The sequence below is a fragment of the Sorex araneus genome, chromosome 1 (genome assembly GCF_027595985.1).
Source record: "Sorex araneus isolate mSorAra2 chromosome 1, mSorAra2.pri, whole genome shotgun sequence".
Taxonomy (NCBI): domain Eukaryota; kingdom Metazoa; phylum Chordata; class Mammalia; order Eulipotyphla; family Soricidae; genus Sorex; species Sorex araneus.
In genome coordinates this window covers 437,810,303-437,830,801 of record NC_073302.1, presented here as the reverse complement: position 1 = coordinate 437,830,801, position 20,499 = coordinate 437,810,303, and the positions used below count along the sequence as shown (strand labels likewise).

The following is a 20,499-nucleotide window of genomic DNA, read 5'->3' as shown; positions in this document are numbered from 1 at the left end:
CTACCGCAGCCCCGTGTCCGGCTCGGTCCCCCTCGGCTCGGCCCTTCGTGCGCCGCTCCGGGGAACCTGCTCAGCTCCCGCACCCCAGAGCGGCTCCAGCGACTTTCCCAGGCGGCCGGCGGGGCAATTCGGGCAGAGGGAGCCGGCTCCGAAGTTTGAAGCCCCCCACACCCCCCCAGTCTCCCTCCCCTCCAGCCCCATCCCGAAGCTGGACAGGGCCAGGCGCGCCTGCTGCTGCCCCTCGGCTCGGGGCCCGGCAGGCGGCCGAAGTTGCGCAGCTGCCCTGCCCGGCGAGCCCGGCCGGCGGCGAGCGGCGCTCCCCTGGGCGCGGGCACTGGCCGGCCTCGGCCCGCACCCAGAAATAACCCGGCGGGCTCGGCCCGCGCGCGCCGCCGCTCCGTGTCCTCAGAAAGCCTCGGCCCGGCCGCCGCCGCCGCCGCCGCCGCGCGCGCCCGCCCGCCCGCCGTGCGCGAGCCGCCGAGCGCCGGAAGGAGCCGGGCGCGCGCCCCCGCCCGCCGCCTCGCGCGCGCGCACTGAGGGCCGGCGCCGCCGCCGCCGCCGCCGCCGCGCCGCCGCCGCGGCCGCCGCTGCTGCTCCGGCTGCTGCAGGAGGCGGCGCTGGCAGGCGGCGAGCGGAGCCAGCGAGCGAGCGTGTGTGTGTTTTAAAGATGGCCGGAGCGGCGGCGGCGGTGGCCGCGGGAGCAGCAGCTGGGGCCGCCGCGGCCGCCGTGGCCGTGGCGGCGCCGGGCCGGGCCTCGGCGCCCCCGCCGCCCCCGCCCGTGTACTGCGTGTGCCGGCAGCCGTACGACGTGAACCGCTTCATGATCGAGTGCGATCGCTGCAAGGACTGGTTCCACGGCAGGTAAATAAACCCGCCGCAGCCCCGCCGGCGCCGGCCACCGGCCAACCGCCGCCGCCGCACCGGCCGCCCGCGCCCCCCGCCGGCCCCCGCGCGCCGCGCCGCCCCGCGCGCCGCCGCTCCCCGCGCCCGAGCACCCCCGGGCCGGCCGGCGGGGCGCGCGGGGGCCCGGGGCTCGCCGGCCGCGGGGGGCCGGCCGGCCGGGCGAGTGGGACGGCCCGGCCGCGGCGGGGAAGAGTCGCCGCGACCCACGGGAACAAAGGGGACCGCCGGCGAAGTTGGCAGGGGGACCCCGGGGCGCGGGGACGCGGCGGGTGCTGCGCCGCCCGGGCCCGCCGCCCCGGGTCGCGTCCGCCCGGCCGCCGCCCCGCCCGCCCTGCCCTGCCCCGGGGGACCGCGGGGGGCGCGGGGCCGGGGGGCGCCCCCGGGGCTCGGGCCGCGCCGCCGCCGCCGCGCTGTGCCCCGCGCCCCCCGGCCCGTCCCGGATCTGCCGAAATGGCCCTGCTCCCCTCCCCCACCGCGGGGTTCCGTCGCGCCCCCTTCGCGGCTCTTTATCAAACTTCCTCGCGCGGGGGGCGGCGGCCGCGCCGGCGTAAACAGAGCAACAGATGAGGCGGTCGCGGGCACTTCAAAGATGCCAGTCGGAAGTTTGGGTCCCCCCGGGCCGGGGGGTGCCGCGGAGGGGCGTGGGCGGCGGCCGCCGAAACTTTACAAAGAGTGGGATGCCCCCGGCGCGTCCCCCTCACCCCCCCACCACCCCGCCGCCGCGTCCGGCCCCGCCGCGCCCGGGCGACCGGCGGCGGCGAGCGGCCGTCCCGGGGCTTTTGACGTTTGCGCGAGCCGGGGCCGCCGCCGCCGCGCTGCCGGCCGGCTCGTGTGTTTTGTAATCAAAGTGCGAGGCTCCTCCAGGGCGGCGCCACAGCCCGGGGACGCGGGCGTGGGAGGGACTCGCCAGGCATTTAAACAAAGAAACTAGTTGGGCTCGGACGCCCGAAGTCCTTATTTGGGGGTGCCGGCCGCGCCGGCGGGCCCCCTCGCGCGGGGGAGGGCTCCCGAGCCCCCCGTCTGGGTGGGGGATCCGGGCCGGAGCGCGCTCCCCCGCGGGGGGCACGCGCGGATCCGGGGGACTGTGATTGTGGGAAGTGTCCTTTGATTGACAGCAGGGCATTTAAATACAGCCTCCGCGGCCGCCCCCCCTCCTCCCCAATTTGACGGAAACGCCGCACGACCAGGCCAGATGTCTTCGTCTCCCTCTACTGGCCCTGGGAGAGAAAAGCCGTGTCAACTCCCCCCTTCCTGTGCTCCGGTGGGCGCCGAGCGCTGCTGGGGGACAGTCAGTCGGGTGCAGTTTCACAGCGTGTTTTCAGGCTGGACGGTGCGCGGGGCGGGACCCCCGCCGGCCCCGTGTCGAGGATAGCCCCGTCCCTATTTTGTGTAACAGTTGGGTCGGAGCGGTCAGACTGTTGCAGTCTTCTCGCGTGTAATTAAAGAGCAAATGATCCCAAGTTCTTGTTTATTACCTCCAGCCCGTGGTTTTCCGTTTTTTGCCTCCCCGTACTTTGGAGTTCATGTGAAAGCTGGAGTTTGGAAGCGCCACATCTTGCCGGTTGTAGCTCCAAGGGCTTCCTTCGTTCCCGTGACGCTCTAGGTAGTCAGATGAGAGGGGACCCAGAAATCTAGGTTAGTATAGAATCCAGGCAGAACCTTCGGTGGTTACGTAAACACTGGTTTCAAAGGGCTATTTCAGTTCCATCCAAAGTGTGTCCTGTTGTGCAAGGTGGAGATTTGATAGGTTACTAAGTTGAATGCCGGGAATTCCCCCCCCCCCCCTTAGTGTGTGGAACGTGATGCTTTCACCAGGAAAAACTCTATGTAAGTTGTTGTAGATTTAAGTGTCAACTTAGGTAAAGGAGGACAAAGTCACTCCACTTTGTCAAGAAATTTGGGTAACTTCATAGCTGTGGCAGTGACTGAAATATGTTTTTTGAACTCATGTTTTGGGGCCAGAGATAAGAGTATAGCGGGTTGGGTGTTTGCCCTGTACCCAGCCAAGCTGGGTTCAATTCCCAGCATTCCATATGGTTCCCTGAGCAAGGCCAGGAGCAATTCCTAAGTGCAAGCCAGGAGTGCCCTCCCGAGCATCACCAGATGTGGTCCAACAACCCCCCCTCAAAAAAAAAAAAAGGATATTTAGGATCTCATAAGTTAGAAAAATTAGTGATGATGGCTTACTTTATTAGGAAATTGACTGCTTTTTTGGGGGTGGGGGGTGGCTGCTGGCTGACCCTGTGTTCACGTACAGATGTGGTAGAGGCTATTCAACCAGTGAGCTATATAAGTGCCCCCTTGTAGATTTAAGTTGTGATGTGCCAGTTCTTTGGATGTCTATACATTTTCCCTTTGATTATTACTTGCTCTAGTGTTTATTGTGCCATGAAAGAAGTGATCTTTGAATATAGCAAATTGTTACTCATGTATTAATGGATACATGGCATATCTATTAATTATATAAATAAGTGGCACTTGGGCCCGGGAGATAAGCACTTGCCCGCATGCAGCCAACCTGGGTTCAACCCTGTCACCACCGTACATGGTTTCCTCAGCACTGCCTGTAACGGTGCTTGAGCAGAGAGATAGGAGTATGCCCTCACACAGCTGGATGGGTCCCAAACCAGATAAATGCCACTTGTGTATGTGGGGACTGTCCCTAAGGTTTTCAGGGGTGTCTTAGATCCCAGTATTTAGCTTTTCTTTGCTTTTGACGCCTGGGCCATCTGTAGAGGAACTGGCTGAGAATTCCCTTTGGGTGGTTCCTGAAAATGTCATTTCTTCAAAAATTTAATCTTGTTTTTTGGCGGGGCCACATCTAGTGGTACTCGAGGACTGGTCCCAACTCCATCCTCTGGGGTCATTCCTGGTGGTGCTGAGGGTCCAAGTGATGCCGGGGATTGAACCTGCGCTCTCTGCTCGAAAAGCACGCACTCCGGCCCATTGAGTTCTCTTCCTGGCCCGTAAGCAGAACTCTTTTGGGGGCCACACCTGGTGTTGTTCAGGCTTAGTCCTGGCTCTGCACTCAAGGATCACTCCTGGTGGGCTCCAGGGCCCTTTATAAGGAAGTACGAAAAGTTTCGACCCAGCCCTATCCTGCCAGGGACCCGCCCTGGTCCTTTTCAGCCTGGAAGTAGCTGATGGAAGCAGCTTCCTCCGGCTTGAGGTTGGAAGCTGTTGAACTTGGAAGCAGCCTTGGTGTTCGGGATTCCCAGCCCGAGCCAGCCTGAGGCGGTTTTGTAGGAGAGGGGAAGGAACACTTGCCCGGGGTGCCTTGTATAATCGGCCCCTCGGGCTGTGAGCTGCTTCTGAGGAAGCTCCCCTGCAACCCAGAGATGATCCGCCACAGTCAGACTGATCTTTGCTGAGATGGGCCCACCCAAATCCCAGGCTCACTCGGCTCTCCTGGTACTCCCCTTACCCCAGGCGGAACTGGCTGTTGTCCTAATTAAATGACAGCAGAGCGCCTTCTGTCTCGTCGTTAGACTAGAAACAACTGTTCATCAGTTCAGTTTAATCAAGTACGTTTTGATGGAGAAAAATAATAGAAAAAGTTGGAAGTAAGGTATACCCACGCTTAATGTTTATGAAGTGTGTTTCTGTATTTTTGGTTTTTGGACCACACCCGATGGCTCAGGGCTTACTCTTGGCTCTGTCAGGGTCACTCCTGGACTGAATGGGTGCCCAAGCTCTTTGACCCCTGTGCTCGCTCTCTGTCCCCATGTACATTTTTGTTTGTTTTGGTTTTGGCAGTGCTCAGGACTTAACTCCTGGCTCTGTGCTCAGGAATCACACCTGGTGGGCTCAGAGGACCATATGGGGACCTGGGGATTGAAACGGGGTCAGCCACGTGCACGGTAAAAGCCCTGTCTACTGTATTCTCGCTCTGAGCCCACCATCTACCTTTAAGAAAAAAGCACACAGTATTTTATTATTAATACTTAAAATTTTTTTGATGAGTTAATTTTTATTTTGTTATTTGGGCAATACCTGGTGACACTCAGGGGTTACTCCTGGCTCTGCACTCAGGAATTACTCTAGGTGGTGTTCAGGGAGCCATAAGGGGTACCTGGAATTGAGCCCAGGTTGACCTTGTGTGAGGCAAGTGCCCTACCCGCGGTCCTATCGCTCTGTCCCCGCCACGTGCCTTTTTAAGAGCCAAGTTGACATTCTTTTGCACCTGATGTTACCTAACTTCTTTGGTATCGTTAATGCTCTTGGAAGACTTTGCAGCGGCTGCAGTAGTGTTTACTTTCACAGAAGCCCGGAGCATTTAGTCATGCCCCTCTCGCTAGCTACTTAACTTTGCTTACTACTTTTATTTTTGTGCTTCCTAATGACGGATGGCTGGCAACCCTCTAACCAAACTGCCAAGTCTCTGTTTTTCCTCTTAGAATAAGTCAAGTGTGTTAATATACATGTAAAGCACTTAAGAAGGGACCCTGGCATGTGTAAGTGCCCAGTAAGAAGTTTCCTTGAAGTAGATTACTCACAGGGCGCAGATATTTTTAGGCTTCTTGTGCCTGCGGCCAGTTTGCCTTCCAGAAAGGTCATTCCAGTTTATGCTTTCACAATGGCACTGCCATTATTATTATTTTTTTTTGGTCCCCATGTCCCTCCAGTCTGAGGTATTAACTACCCGTGCCTCTTCCTATCCTCTGCTCACCCCCTCCCCCAAGAAAAAAAAAACTTCCCATGAACAGCCCAGACAAAAACTTTGTGCAGATCTGTGAACATGCATACTAGGGGACATGCCCGAGACTGTTCTCTGAAGCTCTGCTTCCTGCAATCCCCACACAGACCCCTGGCAGGCCCTGGCATCACTCTAGATGGACCAGGGCTGATGGATTCATGAGTAGATGCTCGTCAGCTTCTTCTTCTTCTTCTTTTTTTTTTTTTTGCTTTTTGGATCACACTCAGCGATGCTCAGGGGTTACGCCTGGTCTGCACTCAGGAATTACTCCTGGCGATGCTTGGGGGACCATATGGGGTGCTGGGAATCAAACCTGGGTTGGCCGCGTGCAAGGCAAATGCCCTACCCGCTGTGCTGTTGCTCCAGCTTTTGAGGCCGCTGCTACCCGCAGTGGTGGTGGTGTTAGACGGACAGGTGTTACCTCCGTGGGGGTATTAGCATGTGAAGAACATGGCCTTTGTTTTTGCCCGAGTATACACAGAAGCAAACGTTCACTGAGCACTGTGTCCTGAGGATCTTCATTCCCTTTCTCTGTTGAGGTGCTCAGCCATGCCGCTCTTCCAATGAGCCAGAATTCTGGACCCTGGAGATTTAAGTCGTGATTTTATTTAAGAAATTATTTTTCATTTTGATTTTGGGGCCACACTCACTGTGCTCCGGGGCTCCTCCCAGCTTGGTGCTGGGGGGAGGGGGGGGCAGCTGGTGGTGCTGGGACCAAACCTGGCCTTGGTGCTTGCAAGGATGCCAGCCTCAGCCTTTGGACTATCTGCCAAGTCTGCAAAACTTAATGTTTTTGTTTGTTTGATTTTGTTTTTGGACCTCACCTGGCAGTGCTCAGGGCTCAGGGTCTACTTCTGGCTCTGCACTCAGGGATCACTCCCGGTGGACTTGGGGGACCATATGGGGTGCCAGGGATCGAACCCGGGTTCACCGCGTGCAAAGCAAACGCCCTACTGGCTGTACTGTCGCTTCAGTCCAGCAAAACTTATTGTTTGAAGTGAATTGAAGTGACTGAAGGTTTGAAAAAATAAGCCCTTTTCAGTTTGACATGGAGTATTTTGCATTTTTGTTTCTTGTTCCTTTCACGGGATTATTTCGTGTGTTTCATCATTGAGTATGCTGTTGATGTTGGCCCGGGTTTTGCACACTCCCAGCGCTGTTCTTGGTGCTCGGATAAATCAGTGAGCAAGAAAGCAAGCACGTGGGCAGTGCCATGGCTGGGAAGGGGGCTGGAGTTGGGGGAGGGAGGGCTGGGCGTCAGGCCGCCTTCCTGTCCCACGAGTAGGGAAGGTCCAAGGAGGAGACGTTGGACCCGAGACTATTCTGGTTTTCCTCCGAGATGAGAGAAGCAAACTACCGAAGGTTAGCGATCACAGGCTGGTGGGGTAGGGGGGCGCCTGGGTTTTAGGGCTTCGTCGGCCCTGAGCATCGACTAATGACATTTTCATTTTCATTTCTGCAGTTTGAGTGAACAAAGAGCTGCGCGTACGGGGAGAGAAGGGTCGCATTAGAATATTGGGATAACGCCGCTGGGGCGGAATCTCAGAGACGCACGGGAACACTGACCCAAGGCGGGGTCCCTGTTCCAGCTCGTTCCATGCATTAGTGAAGTCATCTGTAGTCACCCAGCTCTGCCCATTCTGCAGCTTGGGGGCCCGAGGCGGAGAGAGATCAGTAACGTCCTTGGGACCCGAGGGCGCCGGCCAGGTGGGGGTTAGCCGTGGGGTGCGGCTCTCCCCCTGCACCTGCCTGGCCTGACGCTGTCCTGAGGGACGCTAGGTGGGACCAGGTACCAGAGAGGGTCCAGTTGTCAACACCGTTGTTTGAGATGAGGCCTTTAGCGCTGCTGGGCTAAGCGTCATTGTTGTGGAGTGCGAGAGACGGCTCGAAGAGCTGGAGTGCGTGCTTTGCGCGAGGGAGGCCCAGGTTCGAATCCTGGCACGGCCCAGTCCTGCAGACACCTCCTGGTGTGGCCGAGCACCACCAGCACTCGAGAGAGTTGCCTGAGGAATGGCATCCGTAAAATATGCATTGAAAAGTTTGATGACTTATGAAACTGTAACGTAGAAACCTAATTTTGTACCTGCCGTTGCTCTCTTGATAATAGATTTTGTATGGATTGTCGTGTGGATTTTTAAGCCTGAGATTTGTTTTTCATATACATTGTCTGTTCAAGATGAAGTGTTTCAGTGTTAGAACCAACGTAGGAGGTAGACCGAGAACAAGTAGCTCCTTTATTCGACTTCTCAATGTCTTTTTCTGATATTTTACACTTTGCCAGGGAAGTCTTTTGTGTGACTCTCTTCCTGTGGTTCCCGTGTGTCAAAGGCACACGCTTTGCCTGCAGGCGGGTTGCCCTCCAGCCCTGGCACCAGGCGATTCCCCAGCACTGCCCGGGGTAGCCAGGTGTGGCCCTAGAGGAAATAGAACGCGAGTTTTGTTTCTGTGCCCTCGCTCTTGCTGGTCGCGCAGGGTGTGTGTGGGAGCCGTCAGGTGCTCCCGCGGGCTTCCTCATTCTTCACCAGCTTGCCCAAGGCTGCTGGGGGTGTTCTTCGTTGTGAAACTGAGCTTCAGACCAGCCGAAGGGAAGCCTGCCTTTCTGTGTGAGGATCTGAGTTGGAGGCCTGAAGGATAAGAGCAGGTGTGGAGGAATCTGACCATGAGCGTTGAGCTATTGAAACTCTGTACACTGGGGCGATTTGCACGGCTTGGATGATCAGGGCTGATGTTGCAGCTCTCGCCCAGTTCTGATACTTCTCGGAAGTTACTGTTGCCTTGCTTGTTTTTCTGGGCTGCTGTGCTCAGGGCTTATTCCTGGCTCTGCGTTTAGAGTAGGCATCACTCCTGGTGGTGCTTGGGAGACCCAGTGGGATGCTGGTTACATGCAAGGCAAGTGCCCTACTTGCTTGACTTTTGCTCTGGCCTCACTGATGCTTTCTTGGGTTGCATTTAAATTTATTTTTTTTCCACTTTGGGCATCAGACTCAGAGAGAGCCATAGGTGTGCGAGACATATGCCCTGCCACCAAGTTACAGTCCACAGCCCTTGTTTACTTACCTAGACATTAGCATCAACAGTATCATTTCCATTAGTTACAGTGTTAATTATACTTTATATTCTTTGCGGGGTGGGAGGGAGGCCGAGGAGGGGCGCTGTTGAGGGGTGGAGACTCCCCAGCAGTGCTCAGGGGATTGAGGGACCGTGGCTGGCAGTACTTGGCCCTGGTGGTGTGGGCCTGACTGATGGTTCCGTGCTGCTGCCCAGCGCCTGCTTGTGTGATGCCCCCAGCCCCTGGTTAGCTTGGGTTTGTGCGGGACCCTGTTCCTCTCATTGGTGAGTGAGGTTCGGGAGATACGGTCTGGCAGTGGGTTCTAGCCCTTCTCAGGGCGGAGCTTAGAAATACACTAACTGTGCACTAACCATGCACCCATGCGCACTTGGAGTTCTTTCTAGCCTCTACATGTGCATATAAAAGCATCTTCATAATGATGCCTTTCATTCAGATTCCGGATTCTTACATGTAACATTTTTGTCTTACTACTTTAACGTAATAAATTACTTTTGGGGCCGTGCCTTTTGGAGCTGTCCTCCTGCCGCCGATGTCATCCTGTGCAGATGTAACGTTCTTGTCCAGCAGTGATAAACTGCTCTTATTGTCTACAGCGTTTACTTATTTACTCCCATTTATTTTTTCGATTATAAAATAGCTCCAGGATTGCTAGGCTCTACTCTTATACATTTGCTACCTAAACTTATTACAGTATCAGTGTATTTGTCCCGAGCCTTTACTCTCTACCGATTCTGTTTCCCAAACTTGGCTTGATTCTTTTCTCCCCTGCTGGAGCTTGTTATGTCACTTGTAATACAGTTACAAGTTTATTTCTTACTGTTTGTATTGCATTTTGGATTCCTCCCACGTTTCTTTTAATTGGTGGCTTATATTGGAGCACGTAAAGTCTTTTTAGGGTTCTCTACAACCGGGATTCTCCAGTGTCCTGCCCACTTCATCTCTTCTGTTGGCTCAGCCCACCTCCTGCAACCTGTTTCTTGAGCTTCTGGTTTATCCTTCCTGTGTGTGGGGGGTTTGTTTGTTTCCCCCAAATGAGCCACTGCATGTCTATAAAATCTACTTTCCTTACATGAAAATAGCATGTGATAGATGATCCTTAAAAAAAAAAAAACAATGTATATTGGAAATCACTTATGTCAGTTAGTTTTCCCTTACTCCCTTTTACAGTTGTATAGTACTCCCTTTGGACAGCCATTACTCACCCCCCTTTTTTTTTGTCACACTGGGCAGTACACAGGGCTTAACTCTTGGCTCTACACTCAAAGATTACTCCTGGTAGGCTCAGGGAACCGTATGTGGTTCCTGGGATGTGCAAGACCAGTGCATTGCCAGCTGCGCTATCACTCCAACCCCAGGCACACCTGTTGTTTTCCTCCACTCTCTTACATAGGCACTTAGATTGCTTACAGTCACAGGCAATGGTGAACAACCGTGTGCAGATTTCCTTATTACTGCAGGCCCATATCAGGGTCAGCTGCTAGAAGCGAAATTGCTTGGTCCAGAGATAAGTGCGTATTGTTTTGTTAGAATCGCCAGATTTCTCTGCACACTGGCTGGGCTGCGTGGTGTCCCCAGCCCTGGATGAAGGGCCTCTTTTCCAGCTCGCTCGCCATCAGGAGATGCCCTCAAAGTTTTAGTCTTTGTTCTGCTAGGGGAAAAGTGGTGTCTGTTTTCATTCACATTTCTCTATAATTGAGTTTAAATGATTTTGAACCTCAAATTTAAAAACTAAAATTTTGAGATCCTTTGAGCCTCAGTTTTAAGAACTCCTTGTGTTATAAGGATATTGCCCCTTTGTGACACATAGAAATATTATCTCCCAGTTTGTAGTGTTTTTCTTTTCTTTAATATGGTCATTTTCTTTTATTAACCATGTAAGCTAAATATATATACATATATACACATATTAATGTCACTGTCACTGTCACTGTCATCCTATTGCTCATCAATTTTCTCAAACGGGCACCAGTAACTTCTCCATTGTGAGACTTGTTACTGTTTTTGGCATATTGAATACGCCATGGGTAGCTTGCCAGGCTCTGCTGTGCAGACAAGATACTCTTGGTAGCTTGCTGGGCTCTCTGAGAGGGATGGAGGAATCGAACCCAGGTCGGCCGTGTGCAAGGCAAACACCCTACCCGCTGTGCTATTGCTCCAGCCCATATATATCATATATCATATATATATATTTATGTAGTCATTTTTCAATATTTTACTTATTCTGGATTTGGAGTTATAATTAGTAAGGCTTTCTCTTCCCCAGGATTTTACATATGCTTTCTTTTAATGCTCTTATGGTTTATTTTGGGGCCATACCTGGTATCAGGGGATACCAAGCTCTGTGCTTGGGGTGCTTCTTTAGGGGTGCCCAGCAGACCATGGGTGTCCAGGATTGAGCCGAGCCTCCTGCATGGCATGTGCTCAGCCTTTGACCTGTATATCTGGCCCCCCTTTCCACACTTAGCCCCTGATCTCCTGGGGGGCGGTGTGGGGGACGCGTCTGCGATGTAGTGTCTGTGAGGGACGGAGTGCCTCCTGCGATGGTCTTTTCCTGTCCGCCTTGCCCACATACAGCGTCCAGGGAGTGGCGGGCACCGAGGGGCGGGCACGGGGAAGGGTTCTCTCTGGGGCAGAGGCTGGTGGTCTGCGCCTGAGAAGGTGCAGCCGCCATGCCGGCCTTCGCCCTCCCCGCGCCCTTCTGTTCCCTGCGGCTCCCGGCTGCTGCCCGCTTGCTGCTGCCCAGCAGGTGTGAGCCCTGCCCGCCTCGGCACATTCCTCAGCCCCGGCTTCCTGGCCCTCAGGCCGGCCACTGGGGTGCCAGCTGCCAGGCCTCTGGCGGCACAGCTTCGGCTTTGGCCACCCAGGAGTGGATCCGAGCAGGCAAAGTGACGGTCCCTACACCCTGCAGAGAGCTCACCTGCCTCTGCCCACATCGCCCATGTTCTTTTTTTTTTTTTTTTTTCTTTTTGGGTCACACCCGGCGATGCACTCAGGAATCACCCCTGGCTCATGCACTCAGGAATCACCCCTGGCGGTGCTCAGGGGACCATATGGGATGCTGGGATTAGAACCCGGGTCGGCCGTGTGCAAGGCAAATGCTCTACCTGCTGTGCTATCGCTCCAGCCCCCTGAAATTAGTTCTGAGGTATCGGAGACGCCTCTCACACCCCACCACGGGCTGCCGCATTCTCGCAGTCCGAGAGACCTTTCCCAGGATGAGGAAGAGTTTGGAAAATGTGATTTCAGGAGGAAAAGGAATTGGCGCCATCACTGGGGAGTCATCTTAGGCTTTGGTGTCTGATTGTCTCCTTTCACTGCTCAAGGATGTGGGTTCAGCGGCCGCCGTGCCCACCCCCGCCCAGCTGCCACACTGTTGATGGCAACCGCGGTGGCACCATCCGGCAGGGGACTCGTCGTGTCTGTGCCTCCGTGCTTTGCTCTCTACCTTGGTCGCGTCCTTGTCCCTCTGCCCAGGCCTGCCCTGTCGGGTTCCTCCCTGGAGCCTCTCCCTGGGCCTGGGCTGGGGCCCACTGGGCTGCCTCCTCCCGCCTCACCCCTGCAGGCTGCATCTGCTGGTGCCGTCCCAAACTGTTGTTGTTGTTTTAGGGGAGCGCCTGGTAGTGCTCAGAGGCCCAGTGCTCAGGAGTCACTTGTGAAGCTGAGGGGGGTGCTGGGGATCAGACCGAGGGCTCCCGCGTGCAAGGCCTGCGCTCCAGCCCTTTGGGATCCCGAGATGCGGGACAGTCCCCTGCACTCTGGGCTTGCGTGTCCCCGTGGGGCCGAGGCATCCCCTCCACCCGCGCCGTTAGTGCGTGCCTCATGGGTCACGAAGCTCCTCACACTCAACCCAGTCCTGGCGCCACAGGGTCTGCCTGGAATTCTCCCGCCTGCTCTTGCTGGGGCCCCTCCGTGTGTCACCTGCGCCCTGCTTGCAGTACCTGGGTGCAGTCGCCGCCAAACCCAGAGCGTGGGGACGGCAGGGTCAGAGCACAAGCCCCTGCAGCGCCCCTGTGCCCTCCCCTCGGTGCCTGCATCGCCCCTGCTCTGCTGCTCCCGGGGGCCCTCGGCCCTGTGCTCGCTCCCCTCAGCTCCCCCCTGCTGGCCGTCCTCGGGGCCCCTAACTCCTCTCACACAGCAGAGGCCCCTGCCTCGGGCTCTTTTTCCTCCCAGGCTTTATTACTGTCAGACACGACCTCCGCCCCCCAACACACACCCTTATTACCATCAGACACCTCACGCGCTGTTATCCTCATACAGTCTCACACACATACACACACACAGCTTTATCACCATCAGACACCTCACATACATGGCCCTGTTACCCTCAGACAGTTCACACACACACACACACACACACACACACACACACACACACACACACACACACACAGATTCTTATTACCGTCAGGCACCACCCACGGTCACACATGGCCCTGATACCCTGGACTATCCACACGTGTCCAGTGTGAACTGGTAGACTGTTATCCACAGAAGAAAGGGTGGAGGAGAGACATGAGACCTGAACACGGAGTCTGGGTTCCCTGACACGACGGGGTGTTGGTGAGTTGGCGTGGGTGTGTCACTGTCCTTTCACTTACACCCACGTGTCCCTGCTGTGTCTGGGCCGCGCGTGCAGAGCTGCTCTCCCCCTCCATCCAGTCCTCTCTGGGCCTGCTCCCTTGCAAAGACGCCTTGAAGTTTATGAGCCGTATGGTTTTAATCCAGGGCTGTTTGTTGCTATATTATCTCTTCCTTTATTCCCTTTGAATTCTTTCTTTTTCAAAATGCTAGAAGCGTTCCACAGTGGTAAGCCACCTTCAGCATGGGAACGATTACGGTGAAGTGTTAACATCTGACAGATTAAGTAGCGTATAAAAATCCCGCCGCCGCTCGGCCGTCTTCGGGGAATGATGGGTCTGCTGAGGTGGGGTTTCCCGGTAACGCAGAGGTTCTGCTTGTGAGTTGTGGGAGGGAGTCCTCAGAAAAGTCACGGGGGAGGTGAGGTTCTTTGTTGCAGGTCCCTTTTAGAAGGACCGTCCCTTTTAGAAGGCACCAATGTTATGCTTTTCTGAGTGGGTTGCTCCACTCCCTTGAACTTCCATGTCGAGGACGGTTTCATTATTGTTACTGTGTGGCCAGTTGGCCTGGGTTGAACCGCTCATGCCCTGCATTGCCCAGACGGCCAGGCACTTGCTGAGTTTCACCTCCCTGGTGGCCGGGACTTTCTTTTCCATACCTACTTTGATCAGCACCCCTGCTGCTTCCACAGTGTTTTCCAAACTCGAGAAAAACTTCGTGATTTCCACGGGAAGCAGGTCTTCTTAGAGGGTCTTCTGTCATCTTGGTGCCCTCCCTGGTGGCAGCAAGACGGGCCTGGGCAGGTAATAGGAGGTCAGAGTGGCTGGAGTTAGAGTGCAGGCGCGCTCCATGGGCTGCAGGTGGAGGAAGCTCGGCCCGGGATGGAAGGGCGCTGGCGGGTTGGTCGTAGGTGGCCGATGGACAGAGACGGAACTGTGCGTCTTTGACGGAATTATCAACTGGTCATGCTAAGGGCGTGCTGAGTTCTCAGGTTTGAGCCTAGGAACGATACTGGACTCATTCATGTGTTTATTGTATTTACTCAGCCTATTTATTATATTATGATAAGGGAAATCAGAGACATTTCTCAGATGTTTCTGATAAACCTTTGGAGACTGAAAGTTGAAGTCAGTTTGTTTTAAATTATTGACTTACTTCTTTTGTTGTGCTGGAGATCCAGGCTAGGTCTCGTGCGTGCAAGACCAGTGCTTTGCCAGGGAGTCACATCTGCCGCCCGGAAATCAGCGCCAGTGTGTTATCAGCAGTTGACTTTCGCTCAGTCCACTTGGGTGTGGGCGTAGATACTCGCTGCTGCTTTCACTCACTTGCTCTCCTAGGTTCGTAGGGGAGGGCTTGTGCAGTGCACTTGATTTTCTGGTACTTTGTCGCCATTGTGAACTTCTCTTTTCTTCATATTTTGTAAAAGACCAAAAAATTATAACACTTGTAATCAGGAAAACACTAAATTTATAATAGACTTCACAGCTGGTGAGTCCGAAAATGAATTCTAAAGTGTGTTCCTCGGGCCCAGTGGCCCCATGGAGAGTTCGCAAAGGAGGAAGAGCCTCGGGTTGATTGGAGGCCGATCACTCAGCCTCCGTCCCGCCTTGGAGATGCAGAGGCCGTGCCAGCCTGCGGAATGTCTGAGACGCCCTCTGCAAAATAAAGTGCTTTCGTCTTCACCCCATAACGAAGCCCGGCTTTCTGGACCTTGCGGAACCTTCTTTATTTGGGGGAGAGGAGGAGGGGCACGCCTGGTGCTTGGGGCTTACCCTGGCTCAGAGCGCAGGGATCACTCCTGGCAGGCTCGTGGGACCATGCGGATGCCAGGGTTGGAGCCCGAGCTGGCTGCGGGCAAGGCAAGCCCCTCTACCTGCTGTCCTATCGCTCTGGCCCACCGTAGGGCCTTTCTGTGTGTTACCCGAGGGCGTGGGAGACAGCTGAAGGATGCTCTCGAGACAGTGCTGTGGGTGCCTCCGTGATTGCTTCTTTCTGGCATGCAGCTCCCAGTCACATGTTCTCTGCCACACCTTGGCACCAGCTGGGTGGATTTCCCACGCCCAGTGATGCTCCAGTCCTCTGTGGAGCCCCCTGGGTGTGCTAGGATGCTAGGACAGGCCCTGCCCAGGCCTGCAGGCCCTACCCCTCACCCCCCACCTCAGATATTAGTTGCAGGTAGTCCTTTTACTTCTCTCTGACTTGGATACAATTTGGGGGTTCCCGGGAGCTCATCATCTTAGGTTTGGAAATTGGCTGAACCCAGGAAACACTCGCTGCTGGTACCAGTTGTGGAGGATGTTCCGAAGGTTCCAGAGGCTCTGGGTGGCTCAGTGGTGGTGTGCCCGCCTGGGAGCTCCTGGCTCTGCCGAGAGTTTCCTCTCCCACAGCCCCGCCACGGTTGAGCCGGTCAGGGCCCTTCCGGGGTTGGGGCTTGGCCATCTCCTCTCCCCTCCTGGGCGGCGGGGGGTGTGGCCGAAAGTTGCAGCCCCCCGTTGGCAGACCTGGCCCTCCCAGCAGCCGCCCCCTCAGCCGAAAGCTTCTTAGCAGCTCAGCAAGAAACCACCGGCGTGCACGGCCTCAGCTGGGGCTGAAGGGGCTTGTTAGGGACAACAGAAGAGCCGCTTTTCCTGACACTTGGAAAGTCACCCAGGCTCTAGGGGCCGGGACCCGGACCGGTCCCACATTTCAGATCCCAACATGGCACCCCCCGGGGCGTGCTTGGAGAGCGTGAGTCCCCATCTTGTCACCGTGGGTCCCCGAGCTGGCTGCCTGGTGCATCAGCGACACCCGCTGCAGCGACAGGTGTGCCTCTCCTGACAGGCAGGAAGGGGGCGGTGGCGCTGCCTCCTCACCCCCACGGCCACACCCCTGCGACAGCTCACAAAACCCACTCACGAGAAGGAAGTGGCCAGCAAAGATGAAAGTAGGGTGGAGGAACAGAAAAACAGTTGTTCTGAAAGTGAAATTTGAGCCGGAAGGGAACAATGAGCCGGAGCTAGTAGTAGGGCCATCAGGGCAGGCAGCTGGAGGAGGTGGCCCTTCGGGCACTGCTCTCCTGCTGAGACCCTCCCTTCTTACACAGCGGCGCCGCCCCCAGCCCTGCTGGCAGCCAGGGTCACCCCTGTTGCGTACTTCTCTGCCTGCCGGGCATGCGCTCTTGCCCCTTGTCCGCGGTGCCACCCCTTCTCTCTCACATAGTCAGACGCTGACCTGTCGCTCCCACTTGTCGGCTTTGAGTTGGGACGGTCGGGCGCGTGCCATCCTGGAACCCGCTTCTCCCGTTTTCCCTTTACTGGGCTGGCATGACGCGGGGAGGCCGTGTGCCGGGCCCATTGCTCCCCAGGGGTCCTGCACGCTTCACGGGTGTGCGGGGTGGGGGGGAGGGTCCCTCGCACTGTTAGAGTGATGCTGGGGGCCCCACAGAGCCCAGTCTCTGACATCCACCCTGAGTCTGGAGCACTGCTGGGAGCACTGCTCTCGGGCCCGGGCCCCTACCCAGCTTGTGTTTTGATGGGTGTTTCTGCTTTTAATGGAGTTGACGTTTTTCATGGCTTTCCCCCTGCACATCCATTTTCTACCCCTTTCTGTTTGCAAATTAGGTTTCAGATGGGCTCTGGGGTAGTAGTTTAAGCTAATGCCTCCTCGGTGTGCTAGACATTTCTGCGTTGTGTCAATCAGCAAGTATTTTGTCAGCGTCTATGATGTAAGCAGCTTTGGGTAGATTGGCCGGTAATAAGAAGTTCTGAATTATTCAGTATTACTTATGTCTTCAAGGAGTCTGATGTCTCATTAGAATCACAAAGTTTCATCCCCTTCCCCTATTTTTTGGGTCCCCCCACGCAGAGCTCAGGAGGACCTGCGGATGTGGGTCTAATCAGGCCCTGCAGTCTCCAGGGGCAAGGCTGGCGGTGACCCAGGACATGGGCTGGTGGTCTCACCGGGCTGCCCTTCCTCCCCGCCCCCCCCCCCTTCCCTCTGGCCACCTCTCCTTTGTTCTCAGAATCTCGTTTTTGTTGGCTTTGTTTATTTATCTCCCACACGTCCAAATCTGTTTTTCTCCACCTTGTTTCAATTAGTATAATCCCATCAAGGTAAACCCTCTTGTTAAAAATGGCGAATTTCCTTCTCTCTTAGAGATTAGCTGCAGCCCGTGCGTGAGTGCAGTGGTCTGTGAGCTGGGCTGGGCTGTATGTACCTTGGACCCTGCTCCACTGCCGGGGTTTATAGTAAGCAGTCCGCCAGGCTTGTGACAGACACTTTAGCACAGTGTTGAAATCACTGTCCTTGAGGCAGGTCCCCACGATAAGGGACATGGCCCTGGACAGTGCACTACCTCCTTGCCGTGTGTCTCTTGGGGAACACTTAGGTGGCTCTCTTTGTTGGCTATTAAGTTAGTGCTGCAGGGCCCGGAGTAACAGTACAGTGGGCAAGGTGCTTGCCTTGCGTGCAGCTGACCCCAGTTTACCTCCCGCATCCTGTGCGGTCCCCTGAGCCCTCCAGGATTAATCTCTGAGCCCAGAGCCCGGATTAAGCTCTGAGCACCACCAGGTGTGCCCCCCCCACGCCCCCCTCATGACACTGCCGTGAACATAGGTGTGTTTGCGAACATAGGTGTGTTTGCACGTGTCTTTTCAGAGTGATGTTTGCATATTGCCTGAAGTGAGTCAAGGGTTGTATAGTTTTTATGGTCTTTATTTATTTTTGTTTCTCGGGCCACACCTGGCTGTACTCTGCCTTCATCCTGGCTCTGTGTTGATGCATCACTCCTGACAGTGCTTGGGGGAACACATGTGGTGCTAGGGATTGAACCCAGCTTGGTCATGTGCAAGACAAAGAACTGGACTGTCTCTCTGGCCCTGGTCTTGGTTTGGGGCGAGCTGCTTTCCCAAAAGGCGCACTAGTTCGCCTTCCGACAGCGTTTGAGGACGCCCTTTTCTCTGACATGTTTCTGTCTTCTGGCTATCGACCGCCCGACTGAGGCTCTGCTTTGCCTTTCCCTGTCAGTGAGTGTATGAAGAGAGATGGCAAATGCCTGTCGACCGCCTATAGCTCTTCATGCAGTTATGGAAGTGGTGAATGAGACAAGACACAAGTTTTGTTGGTGTTTAAATGACTAGTTCCACAAATGCCATTTTCATCCCCAGCTCCCAGCAATATAATCACCTGGGGACCTTGTTAAAAATAAAGATGAGGTCCCACCCGGCTACTTCTCCCTGTAGCTATATGATGGGACTTAAGAATGTATATTTTCTTTTTAAAATTAAGCATTGTGGGCCAGAGAGACTGCTCAAAGGGCCAGTGTGTGTGCTTTACATGTGGGAGGCCCGAGGTCAGTTTCTGACACTGCTTGGTCCTCCGAGCACTGTTCTTGGAGTAGCCCCTGAGCACTGCTGGGTATGGACTCTCCCCTGTGAATGTAAAGAAAGAAGCAATGCACAGTACAAAAAAGTACAGGTTTTCTGGGGGAAAGAAATTTCCCTTTTCTTCCATTTTTCACCCAGTTTTCTTTCTTACAAGCAAGAATTTCTAACTTTGTGTATGTTGTTACAGATGCACACAGTATTTACGTGTGTGTATGTGTGTGTGTGTGTGTGTGTGTGTGTTTAGGATGTGGAGGTATTTCACACAGGCCATTTTACAGTCTCTGAGCTCTTTCTGCCTAGGGAGCGGCCCCATTCCTCGGAAAGCCCATAGTGTTTTGTAGAAGAAGTTTACAGAGGATTCTGATGCAGAGCTGAGCTGAGAGCCACACACAGGTAAACATTAAAGGGGTTCAGAAAGGTTTTCTTGAATTATAACTTCCTTAAGTATTTTATGTCAAGAGCTGAACTCAGCAAACATTTCATATAGGTAATAGATTCAGATTACTTTTTTTCTTTTATTTATTTATTTATTTTTGCATTTTAGATCACACCCAGCAATGCACAGGGGTTACTCCTGGCTCTGCACTCAGGAATTACCCCTGGCGGTGCTCAGGGGACCATATGGGATGCTGGGAATTGAACCCCGGTTGGCTGCATGCAAGGCAAACACCCTACCTGCTATGCTATCGCTCCAGCCCCGATTCAGATTACTTTCAAATAAATTTTTGTTTGTTTCTTTCTTCCTGCATGTACTAGAAATTCACCTGTCAGTAGTGCATGAAGGCAGTAGTTTACGTGCCTTCTGACACACTTTTATTATTATTATTTTTAATTGATTGGCTGTAGCAGCAGCACAGTGGGTCGGGCATTTGCCTTATACATGAATGACCCGGGTTTGATTCCTCCGTCCCTCTTGGAGAGCCCGGCAAGCTACCGAGAGTATCCTGCCCGCATGGCAGAGCCTGGCAAGCTACCTGTGGCGTATTAGATATGTCAAAAACAGTAATATCAAGTCTCACAATGGAGACATCACTGGTGCCCACTCGAGCAAATCAATGAACAACTGGAGGACAGTGCGACAGTGCTCTTTTAATTGAGTCACCGTGAGATGCACAGCTACAAAGTTGTTCATGATCAGGTTTCAGTAATACAGTGTTCCAACACCCAACCCTTCACCAGTGTACATTTCCCAGCTCCAGTCTTACCAGTTCCCCTCCCCCACCCCCCCAGACTGCTGAGTGGGGGACCGTATGGGACGCTGGGGATAAGCCCGGCTTGGCCTCCTGCAAGGCAAATGCCCCACCCCCGTGCTCCTGCACTGCCCACCTTAAAATACCTTTTCTTTCTTTTTTTTTTTTTTTTTAAGGGAAATCTGATTTTATTTATTTTGTTTTTGGGTCACACCTGGCGATGCTCAGGGGTTACTCCTGGCTCTGCACTCAGGAATTACTCCTGGTGATGCTCGGGGGACTATATGGGATGCTGGGGATCGAAGCCGGGATGGCTGCGTGCAAGGCAAGTACTCCCTGCTGTACTATTGCTCCGGCCCCGTAAAATATCTTTTCTTTCTTTAGAACGTTCTGGGAGAAATCCTTGCCTTCCGAAAGAACAGTTTCTCTGTGCCCAGTTGTGGAGCTCCGTTCCTCCCCCGTGCCACTTGCTTGGCATGCAGGCCTCGGTGTCGGGGGGTGGCGAGAGGGCTAGCGCGTTCCCTGCACTCAGGAAGCAGATAGTCACATGCTAGCGCGTAAGTTGTATCTGATGATATGCTTCACATGTTCGTTTTGGAGCAGATGTTACATCACTGTTTCAGGCGTGTGGCCTTGTGGTTAGATGTCTTTGTGTACTGTGAACTGATCACAGTGTAGTGAACATCTAGCACCATACGT

General features: G+C 54.6%; 1 protein-coding gene across 1 annotated transcript in view; it reads left to right on the top strand.

Moving 5' to 3' along the window:
- Positions 1-581: 581 nt before the first annotated feature.
- KDM7A (lysine demethylase 7A) overlaps positions 582-20,499 on the top strand; it is a 74,778-nt gene continuing 54,860 nt past the window's right edge. The window contains exon 1 of the mRNA XM_055134044.1: positions 582-861. Within this exon, the coding sequence (XP_054990019.1) occupies positions 668-861 (194 nt within the window). The 5' untranslated portion in view covers positions 582-667. The remainder of the gene's footprint in view (positions 862-20,499) is intronic.